At 43.9% G+C, this 23,365-nt stretch overlaps 1 protein-coding gene across 1 annotated transcript in view; it reads right to left on the bottom strand.

Moving 5' to 3' along the window:
• Positions 1-278: 278 nt before the first annotated feature.
• PER3 (period circadian clock 3) overlaps positions 279-23,365 on the bottom strand; it is a 52,649-nt gene continuing 29,562 nt past the window's right edge. The window contains exons 10-23 of the mRNA XM_018552549.1: positions 22,744-22,850; positions 21,887-22,043; positions 21,270-21,375; positions 16,638-16,766; positions 15,613-15,739; positions 14,524-14,665; positions 13,875-14,002; positions 10,823-11,017; positions 8,866-9,123; positions 6,479-7,218; positions 5,689-5,881; positions 3,068-3,260; positions 2,269-2,419; positions 279-512 (exon numbers count right to left, since the gene is read on the bottom strand). Of these exons, the coding sequence (XP_018408051.1) occupies positions 327-512; positions 2,269-2,419; positions 3,068-3,260; positions 5,689-5,881; positions 6,479-7,218; positions 8,866-9,123; positions 10,823-11,017; positions 13,875-14,002; positions 14,524-14,665; positions 15,613-15,739; positions 16,638-16,766; positions 21,270-21,375; positions 21,887-22,043; positions 22,744-22,850 (2,812 nt within the window). The 3' untranslated portion in view covers positions 279-326. The remainder of the gene's footprint in view (positions 513-2,268; positions 2,420-3,067; positions 3,261-5,688; positions 5,882-6,478; positions 7,219-8,865; positions 9,124-10,822; positions 11,018-13,874; positions 14,003-14,523; positions 14,666-15,612; positions 15,740-16,637; positions 16,767-21,269; positions 21,376-21,886; positions 22,044-22,743; positions 22,851-23,365) is intronic.

Raw genomic sequence — 23,365 nt, 5'->3', positions numbered from 1 at the left:
GAACTGAAAAACATCTGCAAGAGTCTTGATGTTTGAAGATTCAATGGCGGACTTGCCAAAAGTTAGTGCAGGAGAGGGATGGAATGGTGTGCTAGGAAATGTAACAGCCAAGTCAATAAGTGGGAAAAGAAAAAAAAACCCTGCTAGCGGCTGCAAAGTGGGCAGTAGTGTCTTGGCACAAATGTGGTTACAAAAAAACAAAAATTACAAAATTCGATCACCAGGGGATTTCCACGTCTTTGTAAAAGAAAGTACGTAAAGCTTCCTGTTTCTTTGTGCGGTGAAGAACGGACTTTAAATAAAACTTTATAGAAAAAGAAAAGTATTTACGACGATAGGCAGGTCTCTGAGTTTGTCGTTTTCCTGCTCAGGCTTGGAGTGTGTTGCTGCTGTTGCTCTGTTTGGGATGATGACGGAGGTCGTTCGGCAGTTTTGGTGGAGCCGTCTCCTGCTGTGTTTTCCTTCTTGGGGTTGTTGCTTCTTGGGGCTCCATTCTCACAAGTGATACATCCCTGTTGATTGGAAAGACAGACATGACATTGTTGAGCACATCTACAGCAATCTACAGAGACATTATTTTCTTGTTCTTTGGACTAAGGGAATTGGCTACAACTAGCCCAAACGAGGCATTTTACATTTCCTCTGATGGGAGAAATATCTGGGGAGGTCCTGTAAGCAATCTGAAACCAAGACCTTTTGTTATTTAAAGTATCAAAATCATTTTTTTAGTTATGGATACAAGAGGGAAAAGTTAAAACCTCTATCAAGCGTGGATCCAAAAGTTAAATCTGCTTATATTTGGCCTTTCAAGGTTTTCTCCCCCCACGGAATCCCATTTATGTGTTCATGATTGTCTCAAAGGCTGCAGCTTCTCCTAAGGGCTAGTTCACACCAGCCCCAGTGTGTTCCTGCCCAATTCTGGCCGGAACGCACTGGATCAAAGCCAGTTTACTTTGATTGCATTGAAGTCAATGGCGCCGCAGCCACGTCCTCCGCCCACAGTGCGATCACCCACCGGAACGCGTGGCACATCAATGCCTGCTTTCCGGTCAGACAAAAAAATAGTGCATGCAGCATTTTTCTGACCGCACCGGACCGGAATGCAGGCATTGATGTGTGGGCGATCGCACTGCGGCTGGAGGGCGTGGCTGCGGTGCCATTGACTTCAATGCACCGCCACGCCCCCTCCCGCCCCAAAACAAAGTGAGCCGGTCAGGATGCGATCTGGCCAGAATCGGGCCGGAATGCACTGGGGCTGGTGTGAACTAGCCCTAAAAGCGGCCAAACACTGTGCGAATTTCTGGCGGTTCTTGAGGTACAGGCCGAAATTCGCACACTGGGTCCCGCTGTTGGCAGCCTTTTGGCAGACATCCCTTGATCAATGGAGCCGGTCGGAAAATCTTCGTACGAACAGAGCCAACGGCCAATGAGTTGCCGCCTCTGTTCGGGTATTCGGTGGCCGCTGTCAGAATACAAAAGAAACAGATGGGATTCCTCGAATAACGCACTCGTAACATTGGAGGAATCTGCTCCAATTTATTTTTGTTCAGTCAGAACAGAAGCATGTAAGGATCTGCAATCTAGCAACCCATACATTAATAATCTGGGATTTAGATGGACAGTGTAATGCACTATAGGACTCATGAATAACCTGGAGCAAAACAGAGGCAGTGGTGTTGCTCAGAGGAGCCGATCAATTTTCCAGCCGTGTAAAAAAAAAAAAAATAGACAGCAAGAATGTGGTTGTTATGCCTTATTTTAAGAAACAATCCCCTATTATGTGTGGAGTAATTATAGCCGTCCTCTCTAATGCTGCTTTAACATGGGACTTATGGCATTTCTGCAGCAGGAATACCAGTGTTCCGGTTCAGATGCAGCCACTGTACCCATTGAAGTTACAGCGATAAGATCTGTCAGCGGCAGTCCCCATGTAATCGTACCATATGATGAATACATGTGGATGTTTTATGCTAGGAATAAATGATAGCCGCTGGATGTATCTATCCTGCGTCCAGGGACAATCTACACCGAACTGCAAGTAATCGTATGGTATAATTCCATGTGGACTGTCGCTGACAGATGCGGCTGTCATTCTGTCATTACCTTCAATGGGTACAGCGGCCGCATTTGAAAAGGGAACACCTGGCATTCCTGCCACAGGAATCCGTAGGTTTTTGCCACAGGTATCCCAGAATGAGGCGTGTGTAAATGGGGTGTAACAGTATTAGGAAAGTAAAGTCTAACCAAGCACAGTGCGGTTTTCCGTACTTGAGTGTCTATCTCCTGAGGGATCGAACGGTTTCGGATCCAAGAATGTACTTCCGCGAGCTCCTCCTTCTGCTCCTCTGTGAACCGGGGCTGTTTGTTACGCATGGCTGTTAGCTTTTCCAGATCTTCTTTCAGCAATGTCTCCTTATCCCTGCAGAATGAACAGCGAGAACCCATGAATATTATAATAAGAAGGGTCTACGTGCCTGCTGCTGAAAGAGCCAACCCAGGAGACACTTATGGTGGGTTCAGTTGGCAGAGCAGCAAGACACCACAAATTCATAATTTTCAAACAGCAAACTATACAACTATGCGGGAAAACAAAAGAAAATAATTGAGCCTACCAGATATACTGACAAAATATACTCTTTAGAGTCCAAAAAAAACTTTCTCCACCCCCCCCCTTTTTTTAAAAAAGTAGAGTTGTTACCAGGCAATTTACATTACAGCAATCCCTCAAAGACCTCTGTAGTCACAGACACTATGGAGCAATTCATCCTCCAAGTTCACAAGAGAAGCAGTGAAGTCCTTGAAATCAGTTCTTTGCACCCCTTCCTGTGCACCTGCTATGTATGTAAACTAGAGTCACTATTGGGAAGGGGGAACAAGAACCAGATACTAAGCGGGAGAGAAATAACTACCGAGTTACTCCACAGTGTCTGTAGAACTCAGTGACTTTGTTTTAAAGCCTATTTATGGCTGAATACCAATATGTAAGCATTTGAATGTCTGTAGCCCGGCCACAGTTCTACTTTGAGACGGGTCTTAAAAACAATGGACAAGCCTTTTGTGGACTCACCTCTTGGGTATCTGATACGTCATCATGATGGGGGTCGGCGTCTGCTCTATTAAAGTCCATATAGGATCTACGGCAGCCTTGGAGAAGGAATCTGACTGTGCAGCCTCCTGTCGCTTGTGACCCTTTTTGGAAGTGTGAGAGGACTTGCTAGCAGAAGACTTGCTAGCAAAATACTTGCTGCTGTTACTGCTCCCTTTTAGGGTGTTGGAAAAAAAGACAAAACAAAATTCAATATAACACTCCTGAAGCGCTACAATGTAGAAAGCATTACCAAGAGCCAAAACTAATGACGGCAAGCAAAGAGAGTGCGCGAACGCTCAAAGTATTGCACATCTAGGGCCATCCACCAGTGAAATTTCAGCTCTTCCTTGCCTAAGATGGACTATAACCAGCTAATACACCCGTAACATTAGCAGGACAACTGTCCTGCTATCGGTTACAAGACAAGGAGTGGGAAGACCAAACAGTTCAATATAGAGGCAGCTTAAGAAACATAAAAAGTTTAGAGTTTAAAAAATATGTTTTCACAATGCCCTTACTACAACGGCGTCCTTCTCATACACGTTCTGGCAGTAATGGGTCCATCAGAATCATACCATGAACATACGTATAGTCTGCTTTCCTTAAAAGGAGAACTATGGGGTTAAGGCTTTTCCCCATAGTTATCCTTAGGGTAACGGGAGGACACAAACTAGCGTCCTCCCGTCACCCTAGGCTCAGTATACCGCGAGCTACAGCTCGCGGTATACTGAGACGCCGCAGCTGAAGCGGATCCCGACAATTGTGCCAGGATCCGCCCAACTGCGTGACTGACAGCTGGCTCTGCCTATCTAGTGGCAGAACTAGCTGTACCCGCCCCCTCCCCCGTCACGGCAGAGAGCCGTGACAGGATCGAGAGGTGAGCGAACGCCGGTATGTGTTCGCTCACCTCCCGATCTACTGAGCCGACCTGTGGCAGTCTCATTGTCACAGGTTGGCTAGAACCATGAGGTGAGTGAAAAGCACTCACCTCATAGTTCTCCTTTAACCTCATGCTTTATTCCAACATAAGTCTCTTCCAAATTTCTAGGAGTACAGGTGTATGACTTAGCTCTGCAGAAACAGTCTTGTGTTCTTTGCGCATGTGAGGACCAAAGTCAAATGAATCCCCTGCCCCTTACTTTTAGCAGATGGCTCTTCGTAATAGAAGGGAAATTTCCTAATGGAGATACTCTCAAGCACTGCAGGCAATGAAGTAAGAGACTGTGTGGACAAGAGGAGAAGCAAACAGCATGTGAACTGATCTGCTGTACGACATGCCAGGCCCATATAATATATAAATGCTGCAAATGAATCCAAATGGACTCACTGCAGTCAGGATTTCAACTGAAAAGCAGTAAATAAACAAAAATAAAACCAAATGAACATATATTTAACATTATATTTTACTCTGCACTGTAACGGTAAAAGCATTGTGAAAACAGTTGGAATAACGGGCAGGAGCCCCAGCAGCTTGCACTCTATAATAGGCGATTACTGGAGGTGGACTTCGGAGGAGGCCTGAGTTGGCTCTCTCTAGTGGTGCTCTTACGCACTGAAGGAATGGTAGGAAACGCACTGGAATGTTTATGGTAGTGCAAGATTGTTGTAACTGCAAGAACTACATGAACATTCACTGTATTCCTAAAGGGGCACATTTTTTTTCTCTTAACATTCATTATTTAGATTACATAACCCCAACATACATATTTAAAAAAAAAAATCTTATGCATTCTTAAAAAGTCAGTTTATATATTTATGGGGGCAGCCATCTATTTCCCCATTCAGAGACACAAGTAACAATGAATAATTTACTGTCATTGTTTTTTTTTTTGCCATAGCCACTTTGGCTACCTAAGCCATAGAGAAGGGAGGAAAACAAATCTACTTAAAAGAGAGCCCGTCACAAAAATGATAATACAAATATATCTCGGGTTTACTGAGGTTCTCAGCTGTCTAAAATGTCAGATGATGGAACACACCCACTGTTCCTACTCTAGCTACAGATTAAAGGAGAACTATGGGGTTAGGGCTTTTCCCCATAGTTCTCCTAAGGGTAACGGGAGGACACAAACTAGCGTCCTCACGTCACCCTAGGCTCAGTATACCGCGAGCTACAGCTCACGGTATACTGAGACACCGCGGCCGGAACGGATCCCGACAATTCTGTCTGGATCCACCCAGTTGCGTGACAGCTGGCTCTGCCTATCTAGAGGCAGAGCCAGCTGTACCCGCCCCCTCCCCCGTCCATTCCGCCAGTCAGCGCTGGAGGACCGGAGAGGGGGGAATCCAGCCCCTCCCGTCACGGCTCTCTGCCGGCACAGGATCGAGAAGTGAGCGAGCGCCGGTATGTTCAAACATTAACACAGACAGATGAGATCATTTATAATGAATTGATCACATTCACAAATAAAAATTATGGATTTAATTAAATATGAGGCATCTGATAGGTTGCTATGGGCAACGCAGACCCTTTCCCATCCTCCAGTTATTATACATGATGTCCAGGGTATTGGGGAGTCCATTATTTGAGCATGGTTAGACTGGGATAATGGATACTTACTACAACAAAACTACTAAAGTCACCACAAAGTGTTGATTACCTGTGCCGCTTCCAAAGGTCCCGTTTGAGGTAAAACCGTTGGAACCAGATCCCAAAGTGCTGGAATTGGCAGAACCGCATCCTGAAGCTGCTGACCCAGTACCAGACTGGGATTCCTCTAGTAGCAAAAGGTCAAAAAGTTCGCTAGAAGCAGAGTGGCCGTCATTGTTGCCGCTGTTCCCGGCTGCGTTCGCCTGTTTAAAAAGACACAAAACGGGCATGCAGTAAAGTTTATTAGCTACTTCTGGCAGGAGGAACTGAGCATTTTAAGATATTACTTGTGCTAAAGGCTTGAACGACTAAACTGGTTTGGGTACAGATCACTAAGTCAAAGTAGATGTAAACCTGATCACTAAACACAGGTTTCATGAAAATATTACCTGGTGATCCTGCCATGAAAATCCTTGTTCAGGCACTTCCTGTAATAGGGTGACAACACACTTTCCCTGTCTCACAGTGGTGCTCCTTCGTTGTCACCCGGTCACATGGGCTTTCGATGGAGACCACAAGTGGCTGTTTCAACACACATTAGAATAGTATGATCCACTTTTGTCACCATCAGGAAACCCACCCTGAGAAATGCTGTTCAGCAAATGCAGGAAACAGGAAGTGGCTGCAGGATATCAGTAGCACTGAGATGCAGCAAAGGATTGAAAAAAAAAAACTGTAAACAAGTAATTTAATTCTAAAATCTCTGCTTCCTTATGTCTATGGAGATCTACCCCTTTGATCAATAATTGGACAAAACAGAGCCAACCATAACCCATTAGTAAGGACAGAACACAACTCACACATTTGATATCCGACTGCTTCTCAGCATTGGGTCCCTCTTGAGGTTCTGCCGGTTTTGGTAACTCTTCCTGAAGAAGCATCAGTTGCAGAGGAGAGCTGCTTCTAGAGTTGCTGAAGAGGCGCGGGTCTTCGCTCTGTACTTCCTGCTGTCCCTCTGCAGACATGGGGGACGAGGCTCCAAAAGTCAGGTCCACAAAGTCTGTGGGGATTTGTGACGGAGCGTTCTGAGGGGTGCTAGGCATTGCAGTGTATGGATAAGCAGGTGGACATGGGTACTGAGAAGGGAAGAAAGGCTGAAGCACCTGTGGGTTCATAGGTGGGTACATGCTGTAGTTGGGGAGGATAACAGCCATGAGGGTACCCATGTACGGAGAAGGGAATCCTGGGAAGGTCTGCATGTTGTAGATGTTGGACTGCGGGATGGACTCTGGAGTCACAGTTGAGGTGGTACAGTCTCCTGCCATCGCAGTTGCCATGTGCGGCATCTGAAACCCCGGCATGGAGTAGGCCGGTTGGATCATCACAGAGGGAGGGAAAGCTATGTTCGGGGGGCTTGGATGAGAAACTTCAGATGGTGTCCAAGACTGCGGCAAAGGACCTGGCCTCCTCGGCCGTGGTGGCAGATTGGGACGAGAACCATTACTGTCCGAGGATTCCATGGGTTTCTGCCGTTTGTGCTTACCATGTTTTTTACCTTTCTTCCAAGCAGATGGGGTGGTCTGCTGAGAAGAGTGTTCACCTGCAAAAATAAAAGAACATCCAATCAGAACAATCTTTAGCAAAGTACATTCTGTAGCTTAAAGCCTTTTACATATATTGCATTTTGGATAGAGCTTCTGCCAGGTTATTATTTCTATCTGTGTCCCAATGGGAGCCCTAAAACAAAACAAAAAAATAATGGAAGGGTCCGAATATTCAGTATTTTTATGGCTTTCTGAGCCTTCCTGGTAAATGGGTGTCACAGGGACAGGAACAGGAGGAGAGTCAAAAATCTCCCCAACAGGGTCACAAGCAGAAATACAATCCTGACGGTTAGAATTAGCAGAATGACTGCATGCACAGCGATTTCTTTTGCAATCCTTAGAATATAAGGCAGAAAATTGAACAGTTTAAATCCAGTACATACATTCCAGACACATCTAAAAACAGAAGATGTGCAAAGTTTTACATTTAAATGTAGAAAGCAGCCACAGCCCGAGTAGAAAAAAAAAACCTATCCCTTGCCAGCATCCTCCAGAGAAGGATCCTTGCCCTCTGTGTGGACCCAGTGGTCTGCTTGCAGAGGTCCGGTATGTCCCATGCTGAGTCAAGCTCTGACTTCTAGCTCAGACTCAGTAGGGGGGGGGGTATGTGGGACCTCTGCAGAGAGACATCTCCTTTCAAAACAGTCAAAACAGAGAGCAAGGTTCCTAATCTGCAGCGTGCGGAAAGTTCAGTTAGGCTTTAGAGGAAAAAAAAAAATGCAAATTAGCAACACAAATCTTTGAAACCGATCTTGTCAAATAAATATTCTTAATCCAATCCCCTTTGTAACTGCTCATCGTGCAGACATCGTGCAGACATGCATCGTGCCAGCTGCAGTGGTCTGTGCCCCCACTGGCTCTGTGGGGAGAGCAGCGGGATTGAAAGTGACAGAGACCGCTGTAGCCAGCTCCAGCAGGGAGAACGGAGGAGCAGAGAGGGGGCGGGGCAATAAACTAATTGAAAATCAACGAATCGATAATGAGAATCATTGACAACCATTCTCATTATCTATTATAATCGATTAATTGTTGCGGCCCTAGGTGACAGGGTCTCTTCAAAAAAAAAAAATATTTTTTATCCCAGGATGCACACAGGAGCTGTATTTTCTAAACTCGCTTTGAATGTGTGACCCTTTGGCATCAATATTTCCTGAATCTTGAACCTGGAACAGGTATGTACAACAGGAAAGCTAGAGCCCAGTCAAAAGTTCTCATCTGCATACTTGTTCTGGGTAAGGGGCTGCATCCCTTTCGGCATCAGAATGCTGCTGACCTCCTGCAGCCTATTTTTGGCCACTTCTACATGCAGCCAATAAGTTAGCCTTTAAGATAGGTAAGCAATGTCAGCAATGGCAGCCTACCTTTCATGACAGGTTTCCTTAAAAGGGTGATGGCAGAGGCTACGGCAGGGAAAAATCCCACCACAGGAGTTAGACACTTGTAGAAATGGAAGAAGTCAGGGGTGATTGCACCCACAGGCATGCAAAACTGAAACCTATAAGTTGTAAAATGCTAATTGAAATACAAGCACAACAACAAAAAAGGAGATGACATGAGATGGTAAAGTGGTTCCTATGTGCAAAGACATGAAGTGAACATGTGATGGGAACGGTAGAGGTCCAAACTACGAAGGCGACAAATACCTTGGACACCTTGTTCATGGAAGCAAGCCTTGCTGCGGCCGTCTTGCTGCAGATAGCTGCTGTACGGAGAGTGCAGGATCCTCTGTTGGAACCGGTCCACGTAATTCTGTTCCTCTTTCTGTGTGTGAGCAGAAAGAACTTCCTTCGTCAACCCAACCAGCTTTAATTCCTCCGGTGCCACTGTGGAACCAGGCACTTGTGAAGACCTCATCTCAATCTGCTCACTGCCAGCAGTGGCATCTTCTATGGCCGTCACCTCTGTATACACAACACATCACATACACAACAGTAAAAAGCTGTGCAATTAAAAAATAGAGCAAACAAAAACACAATAAAGACAAATCAACCCCTTTTTCTAAAACGGTTCCAAATCTGTTCTTTGATCTAGCCATTTTTTTAAATTCTATTATTGGATAGTAAAGGAAACGGTTAGAACTCTTGTCGGTTTGGTTTGAGGTCTTCTGGCAAATTCAGGAGATTTTTTCCTGACTTCCTGTACTGGGGGATGTCACCAGGACAGGAAGTGAGGGGGGAAATCTCTAACAAAGACATTCGGCAACAAAAACTCTTTTCACAGAGCGAGGAAGGCTAGAACCTGTGTTAGGTTCTTGATGACCCCACTGATGTTTCACAGGCAGTGAAGGAACATCTTCTGAACCTGGCAGGAGTTCTAACCATTCCCTATTCTATCCAAAACTAAAAGAAAAAAAAAGAAGAGGTTTTAGCCTTTTGGAACAAAAGTGTTTCAGAAAAGTCCTCTTGTTGCTTCTATCGACCAACAACATTCAATCTGTCGTTTACCAGACCAGATTAGGAAGCTAGAGGAGGAATTCAACTGGTTACAACAAGCAAAAGGAGCATTCTGCCTGAGAATGTTTTTCTTATACAAGCTGATGAAATGATGGTGGTAGAAGTCTTTAAAAAAAAATTCCTCTAGGTCATAAAAGTTAAGTAGGGGGGGCAAAGTTTTCATTATCCAAATTTGGTGAAATGAAAAACGCACCAAAAGCAGCACAAGAAATGACAATTGTTTGGTAATTAGATTCCATTTTGCAAAAGGTAGAATAGAAAAAATATTTGATTATTCTACAGCAAGTAGCAGGAAAAATTGTATATTTGTTGAACACTGTAGTCAAAAATCTAACCAAAGCTTTTAACAGCCCTGGACTCCAAAAATGGTGCCTTGGGACGTGTGCAAAGATCTATGGAAGAGATTATGTATGTAATCATAGCTCATTTGCATACATATTAACTAACAGACACGCAAGAGAAAAAGGATCGACAAAAAGTTAGCTGGAATTTTGTAGCCGTTGCCCTTTGTCGTGGGCCCGTAGCTCAAAGAAGAATTTATAATGTACTTCCAACTTGGCAAAATTGCCTGACTTTGGTTTTAGTGCTGACATTTTATGTCATAGGCTCTCTGTCCTGAGTTAACACATCAGAGCCACCAGCATGAGATGAAAAGGGCATGGATCCTCTACCTACAGCAGTCTGTTCACACTACATAGTTCAGTGGCTTGAAACGCACTGGTATGTGTTCAGAAGCGCCAGCAAAGCGATTGTGTGCAGAATCCCACACAGCAGATCGAGAATCAGCATATGCTCATTTGTTGTAACTAGACCGTGATGGAGATCTGTTGCTGTACAAAAATAGGATAAGAACCAGTAACAATAGATTGTAGCTAGAGACTGACTGACAAATCTATACAGAGCACTAGTTTATTGGAGGAAGGAAAAGTGAAGGGGGAAAGAAGAAAGAGGGAAGGGGGAGAAGAGAAGGACGGAATACAGAAGGGACAAAGAAAAAGAAAACGAGGAAAGAAAAGAAAGTGAGCAATCAAAAAAAAAGGAAAGAAAAGCTCAGTTGGCAGGACAAGCTGGCTGTCATATGTTAACATCTTCAAGAAAAAAACAACAAGACGAAGAATCCTCCAGGATATGGAAAGATGAGAAGTACCTGACTCGGGCTGTGGAACATGCACAATGGTACTGCTGTAGCTACACTGGCTGGTGACGGACACAACACTCATGGCCTTGGACAGTGCAAGATCGGTCAGCGGAGCTCCCACCACGGCTGCTGTTGTCTGAGCGTCGGTTGTAACCATTGACTCCGCTGATAACTGGCTCGTAGGCACCGCTAGCACGGGAACATCTTACAACGATACAAGAAATTCGAGGACAGTTTTGAGAGGAAGGTATCAAGGTCTCTTAAGTTATTTCAATCAATTCCAAAGAGAACTGCTTAGCAAAAAAAAAAGAAGCTTTCCAAACTAAAAGCAAGGAGTTGTTACAGCAAACATGTCAAACAAAATAATCCAGTCTTGGAGCAATGTCACTGAAAACCCCGCCTTGCCTCCGTGTATTTGAAGGACATGTTTGCTGAAGTGACCATTTGCTTAGATGATTCAACAGAAGTGCAATGCCTTAACTAGCACAGAAAAAATTACAACAATGTCTATGTTGCTTTCCAGTTTCAAGATTATGTGGGGTTAGATTACCCAAAAAAATATTTCAGTTCAAGGGTGGATGCAAGTTTACCTACCAACTGGCTTCCTGCAACAGTTGGAGATCCCAGCGGTGAGATTCACACCTGATTTCCAAGCTCCAACCACCGACAGCAACAAGGGGTCTCAAACTCTTCATGTCCAAGACTGAGAGACTCCTTCTGACTGGGTAATGTTCCATGGTGGTGCTGGAAGTCCGTGACTGACCTAGAGCATCCATTTGTAACTGAAATATCACCTCCTGTGGGTGAACTAACCCTTTACAAATATAGGCTTATTCTTTCTTCTGCAAACAGAGACTAATTTTTCAGATACCAATATATAGAAAAGCAATGAGCATGTGCGCGATCTGTGTGTATCCGTTGTCTTGGCACTGTGCTGCTCGAGCCTCTGGGCTCTCCCGAAATCCAAAAGGAGGGAGTTTAGATTGTGGGCTGTTCTAGTAATCACGAAAAGGCAAAAGTGGCTGAAGCCATAATGTGCAGACAACACATACATTTCTAGAAGGATAACTATCCGCTTCTTGAGTGCGCCACATAACTAAACCGTGTCCCCCAAAACGTTTGGGTGCGGAAGAAGAAATGAGCCCGCATCACACACATGGTGATCCTTAGACGGGATAAACTGCATTGTGAGCAATAGCTAGACATGAACACACCACCACCTCCCTTCCCAACAGTGCACGCCTTTCCCCATACCACCATCATCACTTTAATTGTAATGAACATGCATGAAATGCTGCAGTTTGGAGAAGAAAAACAGTGTACAGGACTGGATATATTTAATTTCCTTGTGGTCCCCCCCCCCCCCCCTTAACTGGAACTCTGCCTTAAAAATTAACTCCGGGCACAAAAACTATTTCATTTAAATGTATTCATGTATATAGCCACAAAGGGTATAAATCCACTTTGTATGAACCAAATGCCTTTGCAAACCCAGATGTAATGCCTTGTAAAGTAGCCGTGACATCATCACTGTGGTGTACATAGATCAGAGCTGTGGGAGGTGCCCAGCAGGCCCCACCCACTACAGACCCACTGTAGAAAACTACAGGAGTGGGCAGAGACAAGACCAGTCACCCTGCACAAGGGGAGAGAGTAGAAGTGACCGGTCTTTATCCCAGTAAGCTCCTGCACAGGGGGAAAGTATTAAACTGGATTGCTGCACAGACTTGAAGGAAATACACAAAGCTCATCAAGATTCAAGGAAGAATACGCATGAATCTTGTATTTAGGAAACATTTGCTTATCCTGAAGTTATAAAAGAAGTCTTCCCCTTGCAAAACATATCCTGAAACACGATTTGCATTTCACCTCACTGAGAACATAACAAACAAAACGAAATGTCAAGGTCTTCTTCACATAACTATGACCTAAACTTTGGGTTTCACTGCCCACCAAGACGGCCATTTTCAGGGAATGGCGAGTAGCTAAAACCTTACGAGCCTGTTTCAGGACTACACTGCAGTAACATCTAGCAAGATTTCGGTTATTCAGTATTTCCCGGGGTATCTACTGAAGGGTACCAACACCAACCCTTGCGCAACAAGGAAACTGGTGGGAAAAGGTGGGCATTCTAACTTTTCAACTTACACCCCCCTACCTGGGGGAGGGGGCCCTTACTAATTAAATTGACTTTTTTTTTCTTCTTTAAATAAATCCCCCCCTGTAACAGTTTTATTACCCTTTGTTTCTGCCAGTAGAGCCATTATTTTCCCACTTCCTTTAACAGGGTGACAATGCTGTTTAGTCTGCATTAAATTCCAAGAAGTGTTGTCACTTTGTGGACAAGGTACTTCGATGGACTTGTAGCCTCAGCTGGACCTCAAGTAAGAGATAAACAACAAAAAGCCTAAACTATAACACTATTAAGTCAGTTACAGCTAATTTTTTTAAATAATTTTGGACCAGGGGAGCAAACTTCGGCCCTCCAGCTCTGTTGCAACTACAAATCCCATTAGGCATTGCAAGACTGACAGCCACAGAATATGACTCCCAGAGGTAGATTGCATGATGGGATTTGTATTTTCCCCACAGCTTGCTGTAGGGGTTTTTTTTTCCCCCCACGGGGGGGGGGGGGGGGGGGGGGGAGTTTGCTTACCCATGGTTTAAACCAAATGAATAAAAGCGGACTGTTGTAAGGACCACCAGCAATCTAATATGGTTTGTCATAACCACTCTATCACATTTGCTGGACAGCTTGGTTTGCTAAAGGTGGTGGAAAAAAATAACAGACCTACGGGCAGGAGCAAATGGTAAAAATCTATGTTATCGGGGGAACTCTGAAAAACAGATATTGTGTTAATGACTGTAACCGTCTGCATTATATACGTCTTTTTAGATCTTGCCCATCGTTCCCCTGTCCATTCCTAGTACTAGTGTAGTCTTAAAAGGTGTCAGCTAAACTACATGACTTCTGTGTTGTTTCAGTCTGCGTTACAATACAGTTTTCTGACATTGCACAAGACAGTAAATATTAGGCTAAGCCACAATGTCATTGCCTTACCTTCTAAAACCTCCTGGTCGTTCTGTCCGGAAAAGCCCTGCTTGTCGTCTTCTGATGACGAAGAGGTGGTGTTTGTGGAGGACTCGCACTTCCTCTTCAGCGCTGGCATGTTATAACTCTCCAGGTACCTGCAGAAGAGAGAACAATATGGTTGAAGCAAAGGAGCAATTTAATGGAAACGAAATCACAACGTGCAGCAGATACTAGATAAGGAGTTTCTAAAACCCTCGGGACCTCCTGGTGCCCGCACAGATGCTCGGCCACAAAGTGTGAAAGTTGTAAGCCCGAACTGGACGAAATTTCGTTTGTCAAATAACCTGTATTAACGAGCAGCTGCAATGTTTCACTTTCATAAAATACTGTCCTCAGATTTGTTTTTTTAATCTCAGTGCTGCTTCTGATCTCCTCCAGCCACTTCCTGTCTACATGCAATCACTCCAGCGTTGGCTGCACATCATTGCGCTGGACCAGCATCTCCATAGTGATACTGGTGGACTGTTTCATGCCCCAGTGGGGCACGGAAGCCATGTTTAAAAAGCAAGCTATTCATTTAATTACAAGTACACAACCACACAGGCAGCGCCTTATTCCCTGAGGAGTACAAAACGGTGTTGCGCAATGCTGCTTCTGTTGTAATACAATCCCTTACCTGATAATACTGTCCACACAATTGATTTGCTGGTATGAAGGTATGTGCTGCCCCTTCCTGGAAGCTTCATATGATGAATCTGCATTTCCCTCCGCCACCACGTTTTCCTGAGGTCGCAGGAAGCCATTCAGATTGGGTTTTTCTGTTTAGTTAAAAAAAAAAGGGGGGGGGGGGAAATCAGAATATGTACAAAATGGATCACCCTTAACATTATATCAAAGCATTGTTCAGGCTTAATTCCGTAGGAGCATTATGACATGTTCTGGATGCAGGATTTGCATTGCGCACTCGTGAAATTTCTCACAGGCTTTAAATGAAACACTTTTCTACTGTAGGTATATAGTCCATGAGGCCCAATTACCCCTTTAATAGTTCATTACTCAGTAATATTGAACAAAAACCTGTGTTTTTTTCCTAGCACTTCAACTTGGGCACCAGGGGGATATAGTAGCCCATCCACATCAGTACTTTGACATGTCATGCCGCCACTCACTATCCTGATGCAGTACTGAACAGCTCTGGGGATGCTTTGGAATGAGCTTCTAAAATAACTGAAGGGGGCACTCCGTACCCCTTTTGTTTATATTTAGGACCCCCTTCCAACCCCTCATCACAGTCCAGAACTGAAGGGCTTGTAAATGGTGAATGCCCACTAAGTATAGCAGCTTACACGGTACGTTGGTTCTGGACATAGAGCTGATAGTCTCCCTTTCATTATAACTTAACTGAACTTGCAACTTCTAAATATGTCTTTGTGAATCAGTCAAATAAATGCTGGAAAAGAAGATGGTGCACCATGTAGCACCTGTGCATCACAATAACATATATTCTACTAAAGGAGGCTCCTAAACCTTACATCTTGCACTCCTAGATTTCTCTTCTCTCCAGAAAAGCTTCAATTGTACACACCCGATACACAGCTTTGTGTGTCAAGGGAACTAAGCTTTTGTCACTAACTGCACTGAATGACAAACTCTAGAGTTGCATGCCTGAACTGATGTATTCTGTACTCTTACACAATTAGAAAGAAAAATACAGGGGGACTACATGCAGAAGCAATTGCCAACAAAGCAGAAATCCGGCATTCACCTCTCTGAAGATCCTTTTGGAGAACCTCCACCTTCTTGGGCACAGGCTTGCTCCTCGTGTCGATGTAGACCTGCTGACCGAGATTCTTGATGCGGTTGATGTCCGTGTACAGTTGTCTCGGAGTCATCTACGGCCGGACAAAGGAAAAGAAGAAAACATTAGCCGGACTGCCAGCTTTTAAATCGATTGTGAATCAGCAGTGCAGGAAGGTTAATTATCTTCACTCAATTGTGGTCTCACTGAAACTCAGTTAATTATTTTAACACATGGAGCCTCTGAAATCAGAAACACAACTAACACTTTTCTCTACATCAGCCAACGGTCAGAGATGGTCTCTATGTACTGCTACCACTTTATTATATCAACTGAGTGTCTTCCTCAGGTAAAACATGTTATGATATATGCGTTTCTTCTCCGTTCATATATTGCTAAAAGCAGAAACTATATCATAATACGACAATATGAGAGGAGGTGTGCATTATAAAAAACTTACCACAGTACAGAAAAGGAAGAATTATCATACTCTGACTCTACTTTGTGTCACTACAGCATTAATGGATTGTAAATTGTGTGGCTACTTCAGAGATATGTTGTTGTCACACGAGTCACTGCTTACACATACTAACTGCTCATTAAGGACTCGTGAAATGTACAATGGTAAGGTGAATTCGCAACACTTCCTCTTTCATGTCACTTTTCTTTAAGATTATGTGTAGCCATTATTTCCTGGCTGTTAAATCCCAATTCCTGGTAATGAAATGCGGGTACACAGGAGTCAACACAAATGCGGGTACACAGGAGTCAACAAAAAAATAACAAAAACTTGACAATGATTGTAACCCTTCCTCGCTCTACTGAACAAGTGTTTTTGTAGCCTCTATCCACATTTGGGAGATGTAACATCACCCTTTAGTAACTAGTGTTTCAATCCAATGATGAGTGCTCCCCATTTCACCTCCCCTCCTATGTAGCTGTCTGCAAAATGAGACAGGTGCACTTTGACACAAATAGCAGATTACATTTACCGGTTCTTTATGTGATTCATCCACACAGTTTCCATTGGAATCACTAGAAGAGGCAATGCTGATGTAATGTTCATAGGATCCATTACTACCCAGACTCCCGTAGCCACTGGAACCGGTGTTATGTACAGGCTGCAGCAAAAGAAAAAGGGTTCCATATAGAGAAATCTCCTTGAAAGTCCAATAAAAGGAGACAACAAAGAAAGAACAAGAACATGCCGTGTTCATCTTCCTCTGCTGCCATTAAAGACTGCAGAGGTGTGTGTATAGAATCTAAACCTGCAAGCAGGATTGTTTTCCAAAATGCCATCTACCCCTTCTCCTGTAATCAGTTCACTGCCTCTAACAAATATCTTCATGGAATATCCTTCGGTGTGCTGCACTAGGTATTTCATCTTTAGAAGTACCTGGATATCTAAAATAATACAGCTACACTATATGACAAAAGGGACTAATCATGTTATTAACATAAGGGAAACTTCCCATTAGGCACTCATTTTGAAAAATTACAAACAAGTGCTTAATATCTCCAAGGCGTATTGTGCCTGGTTAGGATATTGTATAGACAAGAAACTGGAGCGCTTTCCCTTCGTGTGGCTGGCAATGTCCTTAGTGGATAAGTAGTCAGGTAATAAAGAGCGGCAGGGATCAGGACTGACCAATAGCATTGCTGCCTGCAGACCATCAAGCCAGAGAGCAGTGAGCCGAGCCAAGCCAATGGCAACGGTCTCCTGCTGCTGAAAGATGCCTGTATCTGCAAGGTAAGCTGACTGCAGGCCTCCCATGCTACAAAGAATACTGTGACAACCCTACAATATAAGATTTCACGCTGGCTATTCTTAAAGGATCATTAAACCCTTGTGCTTATTTGCATATATCTACTGCTAGCAAGCAGTAGATATACTCAAAACAAAAAGAGAACCAAATAGGTTTAAACTTACCTGTGTCTCCGCTGCGAGCTCCCGTCCGAAGATCTGAAGATTCTCGGGCGGCCGCCGGAGGATCATGAGGCGGGCGCATGTACAGTTCAGATCTTCGGCCGAGAGAAGAGACACAGGGTAAGTCAATGCAGCAGCGTGCACCCGCACAGACTCCGTGGGACAGGAAGAGACAGGAATCAGTGCTGGATCAGAGACCAGAGCTGGAGGGACTCCTGAAAACTACTGGAAAGAAGATGATCAGATCAAGAGGCATCAATTAAGGTAAGTCCTTAGAGCAGCATGGAGGGGGGGGGGGGCTTTAATGTCACTTTAACCTCCATGCTAACTCCAATTCAATTACCAGCTGGAGAACCATTTGCACCCTTCTGTCACCTATCCAGGCAATTTATAACCTGTCGCCTTAGTAAATTCAACTGGCAAAGTGCGAGATCTTGTGACGCTATTTCCTCATTCAGTGACATGTCAATAGAACAGAACCTGTTAAGAGAGCCTGCAAATAACACTGCTAAAATCCTTGCAAGTTTTAAGTCAACTGTAAGAGAAACGGATTTTCGTATGCGCATGTGCAGTGTTCCTGTTGCAATTTTTGTTGTACGAAAACGCTACTAATCCATCGATTTTCGTTCGTTCCGACAAAAGTTTTTTAGTCTTCCAGATCGAGGCCGATTATCGTATGAAAACACGATTGCGTTTGTTTTTTCAGATGATAATTGTAAGGCGTATGAGCACCTTTACAGTTTTTCTTTCTAAAGCAGCCACAGCCCGAGTAGAAAAGCATGTGTCCTGCAAGTATGCAGTGGAAACCTTGTTCTTTGCAGGGAAGCAGTGGTCTTACTGTAGAGGTCTGACACTCCCCTTACCGGGTGAGACAGATAGCTTTGCAATTAGAAAAGCTTGTGCTCCCCCCCGACTAGACTAGTCTTCTTTAGCAGAGAGACTACTGTTTTCACAAATAGAGCATGGGGGTCTCTGTACAGCAACTCAGGAGTTAAAACTTAAAATGCATTCAAGTGCCTTCACTAGTAACAAAAATGTATTTTATTTGTGTATCACTCGGCTGTAGATCCTCAAATCATCTCTTAATTGGTGATGACGCTGTCCTTTCTCCTGGAGGGGGGCTACTTTTGTTCCCCATGGTCCCTGTGCGTGTTGTAAAGTAGTCACCGCTCCAAGCTGGGTCCCGCAATGGACTACAATCTCAGTACAAATTAGTGAACTAAACGCGAGATTGTAGTCCATCACAGGAACACGAAGTGGTGACTACAACACACACAGGGACCATGGGGAACAAAAGAAGCCCCCCTCCAGAAGGAAGGACAGTGTCAGCACCAATTCAGAGATGATTTGAGGATCTACAGCTGAGTGACACACAAATAAGATACATTTTTGTTAAGTTAAAAAGGAGAACTATGGGGATAAGGCTTTTCCCCATAGTTCTCCTCAGGGTAACGGGAGGACACAAACTAGCGTCCACCCGTCATCCTAAGCTCAGTATACCGCGAGCTACAGCTCGGGGTATACTGAGACGCCGCAGCTGAAGCGGATCCCGACAATTATGTCTGGATCCGCCCAGCTGCGTGAGTGACAGCTGGCTCTGCCTATCTAGAGGCAGAGCCAGCTGTACCCGCCCCTCCCAGGAATCCATCTAAAGCAGCCACAGCCCGAGTAGAAAAGCATGTGTCCTGCAAGTATGCAGTGGAAACCTTGTTCTTTGCAGGGAAGCAGTGGTCTTACTGTAGAGGTCTGACACTCCCCTTACCGGGTGAGACAGATAGCTTTGCAATTAGAAAAGCTTGTGCTCCCCCCCGACTAGACTAGTCTTCTTTAGCAGAGAGACTACTGTTTTCACAAATAGAGCATGGGGGTCTCTGTACAGCAACTCAGGAGTTAAAACTTAAAATGCATTCAAGTGCCTTCACTAGTAACAAAAATGTATTTTATTTGTGTATCACTCGGCTGTAGATCCTCAAATCATCTCTTAATTGGTGATGACGCTGTCCTTTCTCCTGGAGGGGGGCTACTTTTGTTCCCCATGGTCCCTGTGCGTGTTGTAAAGTAGTCACCGCTCCAAGCTGGGTCCCGCAATGGACTACAATCTCAGTACAAATTAGTGAACTAAACGCGAGATTGTAGTCCATCACAGGAACACGAAGTGGTGACTACAACACACACAGGGACCATGGGGAACAAAAGAAGCCCCCCTCCAGAAGGAAGGACAGTGTCAGCACCAATTCAGAGATGATTTGAGGATCTACAGCTGAGTGACACACAAATAAGATACATTTTTGTTAAGTTAAAAAGGAGAACTATGGGGATAAGGCTTTTCCCCATAGTTCTCCTCAGGGTAACGGGAGGACACAAACTAGCGTCCACCCGTCATCCTAAGCTCAGTATACCGCGAGCTACAGCTCGGGGTATACTGAGACGCCGCAGCTGAAGCGGATCCCGACAATTATGTCTGGATCCGCCCAGCTGCGTGAGTGACAGCTGGCTCTGCCTATCTAGAGGCAGAGCCAGCTGTACCCGCCCCTCCCAGGAATCCAGCCCCTCCCCTGTCACGGCAGAAGGCTGTGACAGGATCGAGAGATGAGCGAAAGCCGGTATGTGTTCGCTCACCTCCCGATCTACTGAGCCGACCTGTAACAGTCTCATTGTCACAGGTCGGCTAGAACTATGAGGCGAGTGAAAAGCACTCACCTCATAGTTCTCCTTTAAAGGTACTTAAATGTATTAAGATTTAACTCTCTAAGATTTTTTAAGATTTAACTCCAAGTATGTATGTGACAGGAGACATGCTGTTATTTTGAAATGTCCTCCTACCACACCTACTCGAAAACATTCAACAAATGTCCGACTGTGTGGAAGTTTTGCTACATCCGGTTTTTTCACCTGAACACTACAAAGACTTCTAGAAAATACCTGTTTCTGTAAAGTGGAATAATGAGTTTGGACACATGTCTTATTGTACGCAGGGGGCGATTTCATGTAGTCATAAAAAGACAGATAAAATGAATAAAGAATATTTCTGAATGGCAGCATAGACGGGCTGAAATTACAGTTCCATGTGAGAGCGGAGCAATGGGTTGTTGTTCGTAGACTGGTCAAGGAGCCTAAATGTTTGTATGACGTTTGGCTTTCATGGCTGTACAACAGAGGCTAGTGATGCAAGGCCCATTCTCTCCCGCGGTGACAAATTACCCATCAAACTGATAGAGGAGAAGGGTAACAATGGAGGACCTTTCAGCTTTTGCCTAGGAAAATTACTGTGGCCTAAATAAATAAAGCCAATCCCCTCACCCCCCCTCTTTTTTTTTTTTTTTTACATAATACATTCTGACACGTTACAAAGAAATTAATGAGCTAGCTGAAAGCATGTCCCTCGCAATAAATTTGTCAAACGCAAAAGTGAACGAATGAGGAGGTATAAGGATGGGTCACCATGCCAACCTCCCCCTCTTAAGCTTATACATTCCTAAACTGATAATATATACACACACACAAAAAATATATATTTATATATTCATTTTGGTGACAACTGTCTAACAGGGGATTCCTTTTTACTTTGGAGAGATTTATTTTCAGCTCCTGTTGTGTCTTGAAGACGGGACATAAAAAGGAAAATCTCTCCGTGGGACAATTGAACGCTCGGGTCACATAGGACAGAGACTCTTTACTGAGGGAAAATGATATCTACCTGTAAAAGGACTTTGTAGATCTGTCCTTGCAGTTCTTTTATTTCTTTGTCAACGTTGTTGATTTCTGTACTTCTTGCAGCAAACACATCTTCATTCAGCGGCCCCCTAAAATGAAAAGATAGGCGAGACCTGCATATTTTGAAATGCTCAAGTTTGCTATTCGATCGGGTCCCAAAGTTAAGGGAGGGATGGGGTTAAAGCGCTACTGACCACTAACGATTGTGGGATTGCTTTTTTTTGGGGACATGGACGGGGTTGTTTAAAATGCTTCTGACCACCAATGAAAGGAGGGAGCAGGAGTGCGACTGCCTAGCGCCAACTGTGTGGATGGGGAATAATGAAGGATGGTGGTGGAATCAGGGTGACTGGATGGGAGGTGGTGTAGTGATAGTGAATACACGTGATGAGGACCTCACATCCAGTCACCCTGGACCAACCACCATCCTTCATTATTCCCCATCCACAAAGCTGGCGCCGGGCAGTCGTGCTCCTGCTCCCTCCTTTCTTCGTTCAGTCTTACGCAGTTAGACACCCCGGTCTAACAACCCAAGGTGCTGCACACTGGCCACCCTTCACCACACCCCCCTAGGAGTGCGCTAACAAATCATTCACTTACGTTCGCACTTTGTGCCGTCCGATAATAAACGCCACTTTTCTGCTCCAGGGGTTGACAAAGCTGGACCAGCTGGTATCCAAAGTGATGTAGTCACCATTCTGGGTGCAGAACCTGATCGGGGAATGCTCGAACGGCGGTTGCCCTGCATATTTCAGAACTAAAGAAGAAAACAAAAAGCTCATAAATACTTTGTAGCATATTTGCCACTTTCCTTACTCACCCAGGAAGGACATATACATGGTTTATAGGGGCACTGAGCATTCAGCAGTCAGGAACAAAAAAATTATAAACTTGTGTGGCCTGATCAATCCTTACATCTTGATAAGCTTACCTATGAACAGAGGGGGAAATTCGCAGCGCTTTGATGGAATCTGGGGCCCATGGTTATCCTCTACTACCACTACTGTTAATCCTTCCTGATTGTAAATTGTACTTTGGCATAATATCCTTGAGTTCTTATATTCCTTACTGGTTCTATTACTGTATGTATACTGAAAGACGTTGATTTTTTTGGTTTTATGGTTAAGTCTGCTACTAGGTTATGTTGACCAAGTTTTTTTATTTTCTTTTTGTATACTTGTTTTGTATAAAATTCTTACGAATAATATTAATAATAATAAAAAAAATCTTTAAAAAACCCCAAAACCTAACAACTTTTGTGTGGCCACTCCAAAACTACCGTTCTCAACCACAGGGGGGAAAAAAAAAACCACACAAGGTTACAAAGGAAGAACAAAAGACAGGATTCTGAAAAGAACACTTTTATTTTTAATGACTTATGGATAAAAGGTAATTTTTCCGCTCGTGAACTTATCTACATGCAACTCAGACAACATAAACAAAAGGTCATATCTTACTTTTTCTGTGCATGGCAAGCATTAAAAGGCGATCCTCTGGGTGTAGATACATCAAGATTGAAGTACCGACCAAGTCTTGAGGCAAGTAACCCAACAACGGTACAGCTCTGGAATGGAAACATGGCTATAAATACAGAGATAAATTCTACTGCACAGATGGAAACCTGCTAAATTCTGAGATCACCAAACAAACTTTTTAAAGGAATATGACCTAATAATCTGGTATTGAACATCAAGACCTATGGTAGTGTAAAGAGGATAGTCAAAAAACAATCTCCCAATAAGAAAACTCTTTGCTAAGCCGAGTAGAAATAACTGAACCCAGATTGGTGGCTACAAGTTACTGCCCATGAGAATTGCTCTTGGTGCTGATCTACTTAAGGTTGTTACATTATTTTGTATTCGTCAGACAGAAAATAGTTCTTCTATCACCATTAATGTAAAAGATAATACAAACCTAGAGCTGCACCAAAATGAACATTTTCAAACCAAAAACGAAAAAAAAAAAGTCAAGCCAAAGCCGAAAATGTTTTTTGTTCTAACTTTTTATTTAAATATTTTATTTTACTTATTTTTTATAAGTAAAAGCGGAGGCAGAGCGGAGTTTATTAACCTACTCGTA

The sequence above is a fragment of the Nanorana parkeri genome, unplaced genomic scaffold (assembly GCF_000935625.1).
Source record: "Nanorana parkeri isolate BGI_ZX_2015 unplaced genomic scaffold, ASM93562v1 scaffold5, whole genome shotgun sequence".
NCBI classification, from domain to species: domain Eukaryota; kingdom Metazoa; phylum Chordata; class Amphibia; order Anura; family Dicroglossidae; genus Nanorana; species Nanorana parkeri.
This window is presented reverse-complemented; position numbering and strand designations above follow the sequence as displayed.